The sequence below is a fragment of the Hypanus sabinus genome, chromosome 14, assembly GCF_030144855.1.
Source record: "Hypanus sabinus isolate sHypSab1 chromosome 14, sHypSab1.hap1, whole genome shotgun sequence".
NCBI classification, from domain to species: Eukaryota; Metazoa; Chordata; class Chondrichthyes; order Myliobatiformes; family Dasyatidae; genus Hypanus; species Hypanus sabinus.
The window spans coordinates 10,339,746-10,357,344 of record NC_082719.1 but is presented as its reverse complement, the minus strand read 5'-3'; the positions used below and the strand labels follow the sequence as shown (position 1 = coordinate 10,357,344).

The following is a 17,599-nucleotide window of genomic DNA, read 5'->3' as shown; positions in this document are numbered from 1 at the left end:
GCTTAAAAATCAGTATGTTTAAACATTGGTATCAAAAAAAATGACCAAAAATGTCGTCAATGGTATCACAGTACAGTACATTTCAACTTACAGCTGGGCTGTAAAGATTGCAGTTCCTTCTCAGTGTGCATTTTAGAAATTACCTATCGAATTCAAATTGCAACTGCACCCCAAAGTTTATTTCTGCTACAATACTTGTTCCATCTATTGCATGTAAAAATAAAAGTAACAGAGGGTAATGGTAAACATGAAGCTATTATAGATTATAAATACTAGAATCTTGGTGAAAGAATAAAGACTTCTATGTTTCTAATTGTTGTGGGGTTTTTATTGAAATCCCTTTAGATCCATCAGTGAGAAAGCTGATCAACCAGAGTACACAGTAAATAAAGAAACAGAAAGTGAAGAAACAGTAGAAACGATACTACAAATCACCAGCAGCCAACCATCATGCAAGCAAGGCCTTCCTTTTGAACTCTACATCTCTGAGTCTCAGGATGAGGCTTATTATGGAGAGACAGAAAGTGACACAGACATTTCAGGGAAGAAAGAAGAAAAGGCCAAGCAGGGTAGCTCAAGATTGTTTTTGAGAGAATGTGACAACTCTGGAGAATTATTGCTGCAAGATACTGTACATGCAGAGCAGAGAGGAACTCAAACGTCAGCCATGGTGGAATTCCAGTTGTCCCTTAATCAAGGTAAGCTAGGTGGCCCAGAGGCAGCTGCTATCACTGTGACCGGAGTGGATAAAATCAATTCTGCAACTGTGGATCAAACTGTGCTGCAAAAGAGTATCAAGAATATTGAATTAGCAACATCAGAGTCAGATGAAAATGCAGCAGTCCAGCCAGCCTCTGCTACCACAGCACTCCAGAGCAAGACTGATAAAAAGGTCAAGCTGGTTGCTAGTGAGCTGCAAGGGGATTCCTATCAGTCCAGGGTGGAGCTGTTTCTGGATTCCTCTGACAGAGAGCACAGTGGAAGGGAGGCCACCACGTCTGAAGTTGGCAGTGGCTGCGCTGACTCCCAGGCTGAAGAGGCATGGTCAAAAACCCATAGCACGCCTCCCTTCATCATTGGAATTTCATCAGAGGGAACAGAGCACGGATCAGAGACACACTCTGGAAAGGATTTGGCAAGAACCCACAAGCACCGAGCCAGGCAAGCCAGTGAGTACAATTGTCCTAGCAAATTTGTACAAAAGGGAATTTTGTGCTGATAATCATATTTCCCTAATAAGATCTAAGAAGACGATGTACTATGTGTTATTTGCAGCATTAAATAGCAACAGATCCAAGCTGCAGACTGATGATGCTTGCAGAACTGTGTTTGACAGACACAAGCAGTTGCAATCTAGGGAGTTATCTGATCCCTTGAAATAGCAAATCTTTGCTCAGTGAAAAGTGAACTCAGATTTTTGTCTGTCTTGTATTCAGGAGGCTAACCTTCGATGCTGTAAGGACATTAAGATTTTTTTAAACAGTTTCATTTGCGTTAGTTTTAATGATTACTAAGTGATGTTTTTAGTATTTCATATTGAGTACAAATATAGCCATACTAGCCATAACTTATAATTCAAGGATTCTTATCGTTGATAGGTACTACATATTCACAGTAGTTTCATTTGTAAAAAATTCCAGGACTCATTTGGTAAGTGCATGGGACAGGTAAAATAGGGAACTGTTTTCGTTGACAGCCTGTTAAGGTATTGTATTGTTCCTGTAACTGTTTGCTTAGGAACTTGGAACACTTTCAAGTCATTCTGAATAAGATTTTGTATGATGTTTAGGCGTATGATCTAGAGTTAACTGACCAGTGGTTTATTTTCTTTAATTATTTTCCACTTGAGCTTTAGTGCATTAGTTAGGCATTTCTGGGTTAGTCTTCTATTGAGAAGCAAAAGATTATAGGCACTTTAAGTGAATCCACCCATGGTTTAAAGTACTAACAAGTGAAACTAAAAGTAGCCCTTTGAAGTAATTGCCAAGTTTTATAATTCTCTATTTTATTTGTGGTACAATGCTGTTTGTAACACATTTAAAAATGGGATGATCTCAAATAGCTTCAAGAAGTGAGCAGTGAAAGTATTTTTGTTGAAATTCAAACGATGTATAGTACACTTATCTATATGAATAACTGTATACATATACTATAAACACAACAAATTCTTTCCTAATTTTACTGATTGACCACCCTTTAAAAGGAAATGTTTTCACGCAGGCTATTTTTTAATACTTAATATCTATATTTAAAGCATATTATAAATTGATGCAATGTAAGTCTAGCTATAGTCTAGAAGGTTTAATGTATAATACTACCCACTAGAAACAATTAAAATTCAGATTTATTTGAATTTATTTGAATTAACAGTATTTTCTGAGGTATTCAAGAGGTACAGACTGTTTTTTAAATCTCTACATGATAACAATTCAAAGTCTTTTAAAATGATGATATATGATTTTGCTAAGTAATTAACTTGTACCAGAATATTTACTTTCCTCTTGAGATCCACAGTTTACACTGTCCTCACTTTTCTGTAGCTCTAACAGACAAAAAAGAAATTTAAATGGTGGAGCAGTGTTGCTTTATTTCAAGTGTTATTTTCTCTATCCTGTTGATTCATAAACAAAAATATTCTGAGTAACAGAAGCTCTGTGCAATTTTGAAAATGTGTGTTTGATTTGTTTCCAACAGAAATTCGTCGAAGTGAAAGCCTGTCAGAAAAACAAGTTAAAGAAGCTAAATCAAAGTGTAAAAGCATTGCCTTGCTCTTGACAGCAACTCCAACTCCCAGCTCCAAGGGGGCGTTGATGTTTAAGAAGCGTCGTCAGAGGGCAAAGAAGTACACTTTGGTCAGCTACGGGACTGGGGAGTTTGATCCAGACGACGATCAAGAGGACTCCATAGAATTCACTTTGGTACCAACCAGTGACTCTGATCTTGATGAAGACTTTTGTGCTGATGTCAACTCAGCGCAGGTTGTGACATTTGATTGGGACACAGGTCTAGTGGAGGTTGAGAAGAAGGAGAAGAGTGTGGAGGAAATGCAGAGGTTGCCAGAGAGCAAGGGCAAAGGAGCCCTGCTGTTTGCCAAGAGAAGGCAGAGGATTGATCAGTACACAGCTGAGCAAGAAGAAATGAGGAGAGCAGGTGCATTAGAAGTTGCCTCTGATCAATCTGTTAAAGCAGAAAATTATTACCAGCCCACTAAAAGCAGTTTTAACAACTCATCAATAGCAATTCAAAATCATACCACTGAAAATTATATTGATATAAACAAGTTACATGGAATTGATAATGTTAAAGGAATGAGAGGGCGATCTGAAATGGTTGTCCAGAATTTGAAGGCCCGTGAAGATAACAGAACCGGGGCGACAAACAGAACAGCTGCTCCATTCCCTGGTGTGTCCAACCGAGCTGCAGCTCCTTTCTCTCCCACAGTGAAGGTGACAAACTCCCTGTCAGATTTACCTCCCCCACTCGCATACTCTTCGGCACCAGCTGACAACATATACCATGTGGCTTCTCCTCCTTTGGCTACCAGTGCTCAACCAGCCATATGGTCTCCAGCAGGAATTGCAGGCGAGCAAATAGCCTCAAGGGATGAGAGGATCTGTGTGCCTGCCATAAGAACAGGTATTCTACAAGATGCAAGGAAGCGGAACACCACAAAACCAATGTTCACATTTATTGACCGCCCTAAGGTAGCTCCAAATCCAGAACTGGTTTCCATGGTCAAAGGTAAGACAGACAGACGTAGAGGAATAGATCAGCCTGGTGGAGGTTTTGAGTCAGGACCTGAAGAAGATTATCTAAGTTTAGGTGCAGAAGCCTCAAATTTTTTACAGACCCCTACTGTAAAGCAGAAGACACCTCCTCCAGTTGCACCAAAGCCATCTGTTAAAAGCCCTCCCTCTGGGGCAACCCCAGTGTTATCTCCATTATCATCTGCAGGAGTAACCCATGTTCAAGCTCCAGTCAAACCTTCTGAAAGTACTAATCATTCGCCAGTAAAATCACAATCATTTCAACCTGGTAATACATGGCACCAAACCCAAGGTGTTGCTAACCAGTTCACGTCTTCTGCAAGATCCCGATCAGTAACATCAGCGCATTCCCATGCTTCGAAAACACCTCCCACAACTCCCATAGCAAACTCTGCACCAGCTGGTGGTATGGGTCCAGCTTATGAAATGCCAGCTTTGAAAGGTAAAGGAGCACAATTATTTGCAAGAAGGCAGTCTCGAATGGAGAAATTCATAGTAGATTCATCAACAGTCAAGGCCAGACAAGCACGAGCTTCATCCCCTACCCCTTCTTTGCCAGCATCTTGGAAATATTCATCTAATATAAGAGCACCACCCCCTTTGGCTTACAATCCTATTCACTCTCCATCTTATCCTCCTGGTATTTTGAAAGCACAAGCACAATCTGCATCTTCATCTAAGTTAAATAAAGGTGCTAAAGGTAAACCTACAAAAAAACCTCTCAATGCTCTGGATGTCATGAAGCACCAGCCATATCAAATTAGTGCATCTTTGTTCACTTTCTCCTCCTCTGCTGATGCTATGACACCTCTAACCACCAGCTCACCACCTTCTATGCAGCCTTTAAAGTCTGATACTGTCCCACTTCAACCAATTAATGCTACCTATCCTGTTTCTAAGAGTGTCTCATCTGTGCCAACAGGACCATCTCTCCACCGAGCTAGTACAGCTTCTGCTGATGAAGAACATGCCCATTCTTCTGGAAAGAATGTCATTGTGCTTCCCAGTTACACATCATACACAAAGCAAGAATCTTCAGCTCTCTCAGTTGCTATGGCACCAAGACCCAAGTTTTCGGCAAGGAAAACTGGAGTTACAGCACAGGTGTGGAAACCCTCCACGATAGTTGAGTGATCTGATTGTTGCAAGACAACATTAGTTTTTCTTTGTGGTATTTATATTTTATTTTGCTCTAAGGTAGAACTGAAGCTATTGGCAGTTTAAAGAAATACTACATTCTTTTCTGCCACCTAATAGGTAATTTACTAAAACTTGTTTTAATTCCTGCTGTTTTGGGGGAAGTCTAAGCAGTAGGTTGCTTAAATTATTCCTTTTTTTCTTCTAAACTGAATATAAGTAATCCTAACTCCTTTTGTTGGTAACTATCTTCCTTTCAAGTGAAGAGGTAGAGAGAAAATACCCGTAATTCTAGTCCAGAAATAGAATGCCTTAAAAAGCAATGGCAGCATGATGTAAAAGGAGAGATGAATGATGAAATGAAATTCCCACCTAATTGGTCTTGGGCAAGTCTATGTACCTAATGAAAAATCTTCAGAGTCAAGTGAAAGAATAAGAAAGGAAGAATGAAATGAAGCATGTGGATTAATTTTGATGAAGAAATTTTTAACTACTTGAGTTGATTATTTCTATGGCAATCGGTAGGGAGCAAAATGCAATTGGGAAAGTGGACATTGGTTGGTGATAGGATACTGGGACAGTATTGCTGGTCTCCTTTGCATATGTTGGGGCTCCCACTGCAACAAATGAAACTTTCTTGAAAATAACTAAAGAGCTGTGAACCATACAGCCAGTTTCAGGTGTAACTTTTGACAAGGTATTTTTCTTTGTATGCACAATGTGTAAGGATTGAATGAATTCAGCTTAGTACTAATCTGATTAGATCGCTTGTCATATTATGAATGCTTTAGAACGTTAGTTTAATTAATGCACCTCACTTTTCTGCTCTACGATTTCATTTTGGCTCCAATGTGCATTTTCCTATAATCTTATTTTATCTGTTTTCAGTTCTGCTGTTTTTATAAGCTGCAAATTACATATAATCTAAGTAAATATTAGTGTAAATTGTGAAGCTCAATTAAAGATCTTTCCTTTATTTTGGCAAAGAAAAACATCACATATTTTGGTTTTAATTCCATAGCAGTTTATACACCCAATTAGATTGAATTTTCTTATCAATGAACAGTACCTATAGCCTCATGTCTTGTGACTTTAATTTCTCAGTATAATTTCCTTCTGTTATGTGCTTGTATTCTCTACTATTAAAATGCCTATTTTGTGTTTATAAGTTCATTTACTTTCAATTCTTCTTTTCTCTTTGCACTCACTGGCAAGCCTTTGGCTTCACGAAAAGAAGCACAAACAGAAGCAACCACACAACGGGAGGAAGAGATAGCTAATTATTATGACCACTGGGCAGGATTTTATAAATAATCCCAGAAGCTGGCATGGAGATTGCAATAGGAATTATAAACTGGCTGCAGCATATCCCTTTGCATTCTCCTGCTGAAGAATTGTCAGCACGGCCAACTACTGATATTAGTTGACAGCTGGGTCTTGTCAAAGTCACTCAAACTGAATTCAGTATCTAGTTAGAATTGATCTCTGTGTATGGAAAAACAAGAAGCCTTATTAATGCTGACAAGAGAAATAAGTCACACATCGATGATCAAAATCTATTCAAAAAGTGATTACAACCATTATATCTCTCCATTATTTTGAAAAGATTGTTGTAATTAATTGTAGAAAGAACTTTTGATCTGTGATTTAATTTCTATTTATTAATTATTTGAGAAAGCTTTACTTCTAAAGCAGTCTTTTTCCTAGAACAGGAGAGTCCAGAACTAGGGATCATAGATTTAGGATGATTGGGGGAAAGATTCAAAAGGGATCTTGGGGCAATCTTTTCATACAGAAGGTGGTGAGTATATGGAACAACCTGCCAGAGGAAGTCTTTGAGGCGGGTATAAAAATATCAATTAAGAAGCTCCTGGATAAGTTCATAGAGGGCTGTCTGCAAAAAAATTGTGAGAAGATGAGTCACCATGGTTGGCACAGACTGGTTGGATTGAAGAGCCTGCATCTGCACTGTGACTCTGAGTTGTGGTTGCCATGTTGTAGAAAAGACGTGGTTGCAGTGGAGAGAGTGTAGACAGGTTTCACTAGGATGTTCCTTGGATTGGAAGACCTTAGATATGTGGAGAGATTGGATAGGCTGGGTTTGTGACCAACACTGATGGAGGATCCTGATGTAAAGAAGCAAAGAGAACATAGTTAGTCTTAATCTTTTTCTCATGGTAAGGGTATCAAAAACAAGAAGGCATAGGTTTAAGGTGAGAAGAAAGAGATTTAAAGGAAATTCAGTGCAGTATCCATGTCACATTTAAGACTAATGCATGAAATTGGTGTAGATGAGGGAAAAAAGTTGGCGTGAAAGTAGTGGGTTGGGCAAACCATTTCTATGTTCCGCAACTTCATGACTCTATACCGTATCTTATGCAAGTATAATTAAGCTCTATTTATCTTAATATTATGAACTGGAAAGATTATACCAGTCCTCAGTAAAGTTTAAAGAGTAGTTTTATTTGTCACATGTGCATCAAAACATCGAAACATACAGTGAAATGTATTGTTTGCATCAATAATCAACACAGTCTGAGAATTGTGCTGGGGGCAGTCTGCAAGTGTCTGGTGCTAACATATGCACAACTCACTAACTCTAATCCGAACCATATATCTGTGGAATATGGGAGGAAACTATGGTACCAGGAAGAAACCCACATGGTCACAACTCCTTCTAGACAGCAGCTGCAATTGAACCCTGATTAGTGATTGCTGGTGCTGTTCTTCCTCATCTGTATCTACAGTATATGTTAGGAACTACCATTAGCTAACATGAATGCAGAATGTATCAAAATAGACATCAGGGATTAAAATAGGAAAACTATCAATCAATTCATTTTTCTTGTCAAAAAAGTAGTCAATAACTTCATTGGGGAATGATGGGAAAATAAACTGCGCTAGGAAAACATTGCTTTTGTGACAAATATTGAACAAGTAATTTTCATTCAAATAGCTCCTACACACACATCTGCAGCAGTACACTTTTTGTTATTGTAAAGCATGAAAGTTAAATATTTCATATATCAAGATTCTGCATAGAACCAAAAATCTCAATATGATTAGAAAGAACAAGGAATGATATGATATGAGTTACTTAAAACAATTATTGCTTATAAACTAATTTCCTCCTTCTGCAACTGTATTCATCTTGTATTTTTAACAGATTCATTTTCATTTTTACTCTCCACATGCTGCAGTGTGACGGTGGTCCATTTTATCTGATATCTGTTTCCTTCTGTAGCACTCCATACAACCTACCAATGGCTAAACCAGCCAACTGGGTGCAATTAAATGCTTTTAATGGCAGTGGACTGTTCTGAAATGCAAATCCAATGATGTCATGTGAAGTATTTACTGCCAGGGTTATTCTAGGACCTGGGAACCCTACTGAGGTCTCAATAGCTTGAGTCACCCAAGCATATAGAGTGACATTAATATGGTTCTGCAGTACGTTTTCAAAGAGAGCTCTTGTGATTTTTTTAAATGTCAATTATATAGAAATCAGGAAATGTCACTGGACACAAATAGTTCAAAATGCTGCTTCAGAATACAAGTCATTAAGCTCAATTTTAACTTTGTACAATTGTGTACAAAGTGATAACAATTTGAGCAAACCTTTTCATCTCACCTAATGTCAGCTGCTTTCATGTCAATGATAATGAGGAGTAATATAAATCATCCTGTTATTGTCAATGCAGATTTCATGACTGATCCACAGTGTAATGCTGCTGGAGAATATAATCATTCTAAAACGTGCAATGACAGTCTGGTCACAGCTAACTCTTTCTTATTTTAATTCAAGTTTTATTCATTTTTACTCATCTTGCACTGGATAAATTTCATATCTTAACCTACTCCCAGGCATGTACTGAATACTAGCATTTTAACAGGAGGGTGGGCAGAAGACATGTTCATATTCAATTGCAAATGCAACATTTCCCTTCTCCCCTGTGTGCTTATCTGACTGCAATTTCAGATGTAGCACAAATAGCATGAAAACTGGGCAGATTTACCCCAGATCTTAACTGACCTGACATATTTCAGTCCCTCAGATCTTCCTTCAACACATAAAGAAAGTATTTCTTGTGGGAGTCTAAACTAACTCCAATTTTCTTCTATTACCATTTTGAATAAATGTGTCCTTTAAATAACACTAATAAACTTTTCTTGGAATTTCCCACAGTCCACTGATATTTATGAGTATAAAAGGAATTTGACATTGATGGGAATAAAAATCAGGAGGTGTGTAATATACAGTAGGCTGGTAGCTCGTTATCATATCAGAATCAGACTTTAATCACCAAGTACCTGTACACATACAAGGAACTTACTTCTGGCAGATGTTGTCTCTCAGCTCATAACAATAATAATGATAAATATAAATGAAAATATAGATTATACATACAGGTAGTGCAATCCAAGTAATAGTTAGCCAACAGTTAACCGGCAGTTAACTGTTCAGCAAAGTGACCGCAGTAGGGAAAAAGCTTCTCCAGTGCCTATTAGTCTGGAGGGATCTGAAGCGCCTACCAGACGGAAGCAGTTCAAACAGTCCGTGCGCAGGATGGAAGGAGTCCTATATGATGCTCCCCGCCCTCTTCTTCAACCTGGAAGAGTACAGGTCCACATGTTTTAACCTATAACAGGTTTAAAGTTAACCTAATAATCCATTGACTCCCTTCTTAGCCGGAGTCAATATCTCCACCATTCGAACTGGAATACTTAGGACAAAAATGAAATGTATAATCAGTAAAAATTAAGGCTCCAAAAAGAGTAAAGAAATAGAGAGATGTGATCATCAGATACACATAACTTAAGAGAGAAAATGTATATAAATAGGACTGCAATTATGGAACTGGATTTAGCATTCATAAAATGGGTATGAAGTACAAAAACAAAGAGGTAATAATAAACTTGCATGAATGGCTGGTTAAAAAGAACAGGTTATTTGCCTAGCAGTTACCTTTCTAATGTAATCATTTCTTTGAGCAGAATTGTTGATATGCACAACTTTTAAGCATCGAATGGTCTGCATCCAATTTTTGCAGGGACTGGATCTACTGTTACTTTCACCAACCCAGTTTTTCATTTTTTTAGACAGCTGAATTGAACAGGCGTCAAGCTCTTTGAAATACTAAAGAGAGCCCTATTACCTGGTTAAGCAACTTTGGGAGTAATACATGAACACTGAATGGGATGGGGGCACTTGACAAGTAGATGCACAGGCAGCAGCAATACAACACTCAACATCTGGACAAGACTCCCACATACTAGCATCTCCATTCTCTCATGCAGGAATAGTGATGATGTTATTGGACTAGTAATCCAAAGAGCTGGAACAAACACAAATCACATCAGTTAATTAATGATGTAAAACTGAAGAACTAGTATCAGAAATATTGCTGATGAAATTATTAGATTGTAGTATCCTGTCTGTCTCTAAGAGAAGAAGATCTCCAATGAATGGTTGTGTGGTCTAATTCCCAACACACAATATGCTGCAGAAATTCACTCAAATTTTATTAAAAATATTACAGATTGTTGAATAGTCTTTTTCACCACATGGATTGCAACTGTTTAAAATAAATTACTCACCAATGAGTACAAATAAATGATGATCATGTTACTGTGGTGTAGAATAATAAAATTTCCAGCCAAATCTTAGTTTCAGTGGCCACCGAGGCTCCTCCTGTACGTAACAAAGTGGCCACTGAGTGTCTAGTTGTGGGCTTCTGCTGCTGTCACCCATCCGCTTCAAGGTTTGACATTTTGTGCATTCAGAGATGCTCTTCTGCACACCATTGTTGTAGTGTGTGGTTATTTGTGTTACCGTCACCTTCCTGTCAGCTTGAACCAGTCTGGCCATTCTCCTCAGACCTCTCTCATTAACACACAGAACTGACTTGATGTATTCTCGCACCATTCTCTGTAAACTCCAGAGCTTATCGTGCATGTAAACTCAACGAAAAAGGTCGTTTCTGACATACTATTCAAACCATCCTGTCTGGCACCAATAATCATACCAATTTCACTTAGATCACATTCTGATGTTCAGTCTGAACAACAACTGAACCGTTTGACCATGTCAGCAGATTTTTATAAATTGAGTTGCTGTCACGTAATTGGCTGATTAGATATTTGTATTAACAAGGAGGTGTACTGATGTACCTAATAAAGTGATCATTGAGTGTTTGTGAAAGCTATGATAGGTGATGAGAGGAGAAAATGTGGGTGAAGAATGTGGTGGACATGGGCAGCTAGAATTGTGGCACCATCTATTGTGACCAGCAGTAGTCATAGAAATATTCATTATCAAAGTATGCATATGTTATCATATACCACTTTGAGATTCATTTTCTTACCTGAAAATAAATACAATAGAATTTATAAAATACCCTTAATAACCAAAGACAGACAAACAACCAATTTGCAAAAGGAGACCAATTGTACAATAAAAAATACTGAGAATATGGGATGTAAAAAGTCCTTGAAAATGAAACGTCAACTGCACTTTTTTCTATAGATGCTGCCTGGCCTGCAGAGTCCCTCCAGCATTTTGTGTGTGTCACTTGGATTTCCAGCATCTGCAGATTTTCTCTTGTTTGAAAATGAATTGAAACAGGTTGAATTGTGGTGAGTTAAGTTGTCCGTGCCAGCTGAGGAGCCTGATAACTGTTTCTGCTGTGGAACCTAAGGTTCCTATAGCTCCTACCTCATGGTAGCAGTGAGAAGAGAGCATAGCCTGGATGGTCATCGATGACAGATGCTGCTTTCTGGTGCAGTTCTCCTTGTATTTGTGCTCAGTGGGGAGAAGGGCTTTGCGTGTGATGGGCTGGACTGTATCCAGGACTTTCTGTAGATATTTCTGTTCCTGGGCATTGTAGTTTCCATACCAGGGCACGACTCATTCAGTTCAGATACTCTGCACTCTGCTTCCATAGATGTTTGTCAAAGCTTTTGGTGACATGCTAAACCTATACAAACTTCGATGAAAGGATAGCTGCCATCTTTGTGTCCTAGGACAGATCCTCTGATATATTAGAGCCTAGGAATTTAAAGCTACTGCTCCTCTCTACCTCCGACCTACTAATGAGGACCTTCTCAAGGACTTCTTGCTTCTTCCTCTTGTAGGCAATAATCAACTCTATGATGTTGCTGATGTTCAGTGAGAGTTTTTTTTGTGGCACCATTCAATCAGATTTTCAATCTTCCTCCTAAATACCAATTCATCACCACTTTTGATTTGGCTAATAACATTGTTCTCATCAGCAAACTTAAATACAACATTGAAGCTGTACAGAGAGAGGATCATACACTCAATGGCTATTTAATTAGGTACCTCTTGAACCAAATAAAGTGTCAAATGAGTACATGCTTGTGATCTTCTGCTGCGGCAGTCCATCCACTTTAAGTTTGACTTGTTGTGTATTCACAGATGCTTTTCTGTCCACTGCTGTTGTAACGTGTGATTATTTGAGCTATTGTCACCTTCTTGTCTGCTTGAACCAGTCTGACCATTCTCCTCTGACCTCTCTCAATAACCAAATGTTTTTGCTCACCAGTTAAACAGACTCTCTTGTGTTTATCTACTATACACTACAACGCTTCTGCATGCTGAGCAATTGAACTTTACCAAAATCATTCATTAAAACTGATTTGGACATTAGTGATGTATTTTGGTGCTTTTATACCGGCCTTTATATCTGCATGACAGACAAAGATGCTTGGACATGAGCAGTGATACTAAATGGCATATGTAGCATGAAATGAAATGAGTTAAATAAGATTGTTCTGTGCATAGGATAGTATGGCCCTTGAACTGAATGGTGAGGCCAGATACGGCATTATTGAATATTCCCTTCTTGGGAAGCTCAGTTTGCCTGATAGTCTGCCTGTTCAATTATTTTCAATCCCTGAATGGCCAAGAGGTCTCCAACTTGAACTGTTAATTCTGTTTCTTTGTGAGCTCCAGAATGTGCAAACCTATTTTAAAAGACTGATCTTTTAAGAGTACTTTGCGCATTCCGTGAAGCTCAACACAATGGGTCAACAGTACGTCATATGTGGAATGCCTTCGTTTTGCACCACACTACTTTAATGTATCTTTCTAAGGTCTACCTATGTGCAATAGAAGAGCAGAATTAAAATGATGCTGATGTGACTAATAAGGAATTTGGAACAAAGAGTAAAATAAACTTCATTATGCAGAGGCTTGTATGGATATAGAATGCTCTATTGGAATAAATGATTTAAGTGAGACAAGAATCACTTAGAAGTCTGAATGGAAGGGAGTCATAATTATATAGAAGCAGAGTTAAAATTGAGTTAAAAAGAGTTAAAAAGATAAAAGCTCCAAGAAGTTTTGTTGGACCTATGTGATCTGCTTGTGCATTATGATCAAATTTGGACCTTCATTAGCTGAACTTAATTATTCACAGGTATTCAATCCTTCATTTTCTTTGTATGGAATTACTAATTATCGTGAAGTTACTTTGCTCAACTCAAGTTAACTGTTTCTCTTTCCACAGATGCTGCCTGACCCACTAATATCTCTGATCATTTTCCTTTTTTATTCAGATACATATTTTTTGATTTCATTCAGCTTAATATGGGATGATTTGAGGTGTGATGATGATGTTGCTCATACACAATGTTGTAAAGTGTCCCTTGCCTTCTATACTGGACCTTAGCAGGTAACACCCTGTAGGTTTATTCAGCAATACTTCAACATCTTTTTGCATTATCTTGTATGAGCTGAAACCCATTCTGATATTTTGACGTACAGTATTTATCTATTTAAAGTAGACAGTTTAATACTAATTAAAAGAAAAGCACAAGGAACTTTCAAACAATAACACAAAAGTTGCAAATTTGCCGTCTTTCAGCTAATTAGCCTTTTGTTTAAATGTAGATGATGGTTAAGTGGCTTTTAATGCTGATGTAGAAGGTTATAAGTTTCCTTGCTGATGCTGTCAAAGTTTACTTTATCTTCAATGACCTCATGTTGAGTTTTTGTTAAAGTACAGTTGCTGTTTTCATTTCTCTTACGTTAAGAATATTTAGTCCATGATAGTATTTTAACTTCATGGCATCCAGTAATAAAGGTGGCACAAATTATTTCCATACCTTTCAACACAGAAGAAATAGTTTTTAAACACAATAACACCAATGATTTCTTTATTGCCCCTGCCTTTTTAAATTACCACTGTAATCATAATTCAGACTTTAAAAGATCAAATAATCTGGGTGTAACAAATGATGATAAAAGATTCTTAATGTGAACTCTGAAATAAATACTTAGTTGTAAAAGGTTAATTAAAAATATTAGTAACTTTGGATAGAATGATAATAGAGTGCAAATAGTGGCAGTTTCATTGTCCAATCATTCTAAAGTCTCAGGATTAAGTCATTTTATATCCAACATTTATATTAATATGTATTTTGTATTAGGAAGGAAGGAAAGCAGAACGTTTTGCATTGGCACATTTCATTTCAGGGTGAGGCAAAAGCTGGCTTTACCAGTTTTATTCCACGGTAAAAGCATTCTTTTGTTATTTTAAATGTCCACTGAACACTTAAGTTTACATTTGCAAAGCATAGTTAATAGCTAGTACTGATTAGTCATACTCAGTTTATTTTGTAGCCCTCTTCATTGCTTATCCTGTTAATCCAAACCAGTATTCCAACTTGCTCCCATTCCCTGATGCAGCTTCCTTCAATTGTCATGATTTATGGACCAAGCACAGTACCTTGTTGCACTTCTGGTTCAGTTTTTGTTTGGAGAAAATCACCAATCACATCCTATGGGCACTCTGTGAGGAACCGTCAAACAATTACAATGCTTACAATTTGGAAGAAAGATGAAATTGTACTTAATCCAAGAAATGGCATGCAAACAAAAAACCCAGATTTAAAATATCTATATACACAAGGTTAGTACAGGCTCACCACCAACTGGTGGCAGCAGATATTCACTGAACACCTGCTTGTCTCTCTAAGGCAATGGAAACAGCAGATGATCCACCCACTTTCTGAAAATCCATGAACATATGTGAGTGAGTAGTATCTGAATATTTAACATAATGTCATAGTCTAAATTTATATTGTTTCAATTTTTCATGGAAAATTAACTGTGACAGAAAATAATAGTTGACCATTAAAAATATCATTTTCACATGTAATGGCAGCATGGTTAGCAAAGTGCTATTACTGCATCAGCATTCTAGGTTCAGTTCCACTACTTTATTTTAAGAGTTTATACAGTCTCCACAGGGCCATGTGAGTTTCTGCTCTAGCATCCTCCTACATTCCAAAGGTGTATGGATGAGTATGTTAATTGATCACATTAGGCAGCACAAGCCTATTGGGTCAGAAGGGCCTGTTGCTGCTCTGTATCTATTTCTAAATTAAAAATAAAAGTTTCAATATTTCTTAAGTAAGGAACATTTGAAATACTCCACACATTGTAAATTAACTGAAAATTCTCCATTGCAATTACAATTTTTTCTCTCTCTCATGTATTCTTGGTACTTGAATTGCGTGTAAAACCACTGGACTGGATCACACTCAGTCAGACTTAGAATTATCCAAACTCTTTATGGCTCTATATCAAGCAGTAGTAAATCAAGGCCACTAGACTTGTTATGTTAGCTGGAAGACATTTCACCATTCATCCAAGAGGCTGCTTCAGTTCTGATCCAAGCTGGGTAGATTTCTGGTTTATAAACTCTGTTTAAAACATATAGCAATCACATGAGGTTGTTAAGAGTCGTAGAGATAATGAGAGGGTCATTCATATCTTTGCAGGACTGGATGTGTAAATTGTGGAGATACCGGGGTAGAGATAGTAGGAGGGGTAGAGATAGTAGGATTGCACTGCACATAGCTGATAGATGGTGTCATACCCCACCCCCTCAGCCCCTCATTACCTCTACGACTCTTAACAACCTCATGTGATTCCTATACCTTTAAACAACTCACAGTTTATAAGGCAGAAAAAACCGACCATGAATTAGAACGGAAGTAGCCTCTCAGATGAGTGGTGAGATAGTGTCTAGACAACACAGCAAGTCTTGTTGCCTTGATTTACTACTGCTTTGTAAGCAATTACCTAGGTGATTGAGAACTTTCAAGACTTTATGGCTTTCACACCAGGGACTTGTCCTTGTCATTCTGTAAAACTTCATATAGAACAAAATGGATGTGATTGTTATGGAAAATGTAATATTCAATAGAATGATATGATGTATATTTCTTCTTTCAGTCAGGTCAGTATTGAATGAAATACTGGTAGTCCAGTGACAGGTATTCAAGATTTATAAAAAGGCTAAGAGGAATGTCTAAGTGACCTGTCCAGCAGGTACCCAGTAGCTGTGGGAACATAGAAGAACATCCCTGGGTCTTCCTGTACTATTTATTGGCACAATGTGCACTGGCAAATGTTGAAACCAAAGGCAGAGGGAAGACTGTCTCTGATGTAGAGAAGCAGTCAGTGTTTATTCCAACAGTGCATCAGTGGCTCAGCCAAATAATATTACAAGATATAAAATTCTCAAAAATGACAACCCTGTGATTAGCACTATTCAGGCTTGATTTAAATAACACAGGCAACATGGAATTCTCAAGTCTATCAAAAAAAACTTAAGTTTAAACGGAAAGCACCAGGAGACCATGTTACGAACAGTGTGTTGCTTGAGAGAAACACAAGGAAATCTAAGCAATCAAGACTTAAGCAACAATTAACCAACAGGTGCTCTTAAAAGCCTTGGAGCCCAATGCTCTTTGGCTCCCCACAAACGCTTAAACAATTTGTTACAACTTATAGTGGCACAACCTTAGATGATCAGTACAGGATTAGAGAACAGAGACAAGAATAAAGAAAGCAAAGGTATTGACAGCAAGGGAGCTAATTAACTAGGTACCTTAAATGGTGATTAGCCATAAAGTGAGAGGAAATCTTACTAAAATTTGGTTAACTTGTGCATTCAATATTTAAAATCTATTGAGAAAGGTAAATATGCTTTGGGAGGAACCAAACATAAAACTTAACAGGTATTACTGAAACCTGAATACAGTGCATGTTCTTGTATTCATTTGGGGATGTGAGTTTTGCTGATTGAGCTAGGATTTAAACACACATCCCTGATTGCCTTTGAACTGCCTTCTTGAACCACTTAAGGTGTACTATAAGGAAACAGTTCCTGGATTTTGACCCAGCAATGGTGAAGGAATGGTAATATGTTTCCACATTGGCATGGTGTGTAATTTGGAAGGAAATTTCCATGTAGTAATACTCCCATACAAAGCATTAAAACCTTTTTCAATACTCCGGTACATTTGATGCCCTTGTCCTTCTAGCCGATAAAAGTTATTAGTCTGGAAGGTGCTTTCTAAGGAATCATGGTCAGTGTGTCCAATAGATGGTACAAACTGCTGCTACTGTGCATTGGTGGTGGAGTGATTGAATTGGGTGCCTGTGAAGTAGACTGCTGTGTCCTGTGGGGTGTCAAGATTTTTCACTGAAGCTAGGCATGTTGAAAGTACAGAAGAACATGAAGATGTCAAAACTAGGAAAAGTGAATGAGCGGGTATTAGGGATAGTCCACAATACATCAGAGGAGATGCTGTATGTCTTATGAGATATGAAAGTAGACAAATCTCTAGGGTCCGACTAGGCATATCTTAAAACACCA

At 37.8% G+C, this 17,599-nt stretch overlaps 1 protein-coding gene across 5 annotated transcripts in view; it reads left to right on the top strand.

Annotated features, from left to right (window-relative positions):
• Positions 1–17,599, top strand: part of LOC132404556 (synaptopodin-2-like) — a 132,916-nt gene that overhangs the window by 91,007 nt on the left and 24,310 nt on the right. Inside the window, exons 3-5 of one of the 5 annotated variants that reach the window (XM_059988766.1) lie at positions 346–1,169; positions 2,695–3,636; positions 4,690–4,871. In XM_059988766.1, coding sequence (XP_059844749.1) covers positions 346–1,169; positions 2,695–3,636; positions 4,690–4,871 — 1,948 coding nt within the window. Of the gene's footprint in view, positions 1–345; positions 1,170–2,694; positions 4,872–17,599 lie in introns of all 5 variants that reach the window. The other 4 variants (XM_059988765.1, XM_059988764.1, XM_059988762.1 and 1 more) reach the window with 4 other exon arrangements.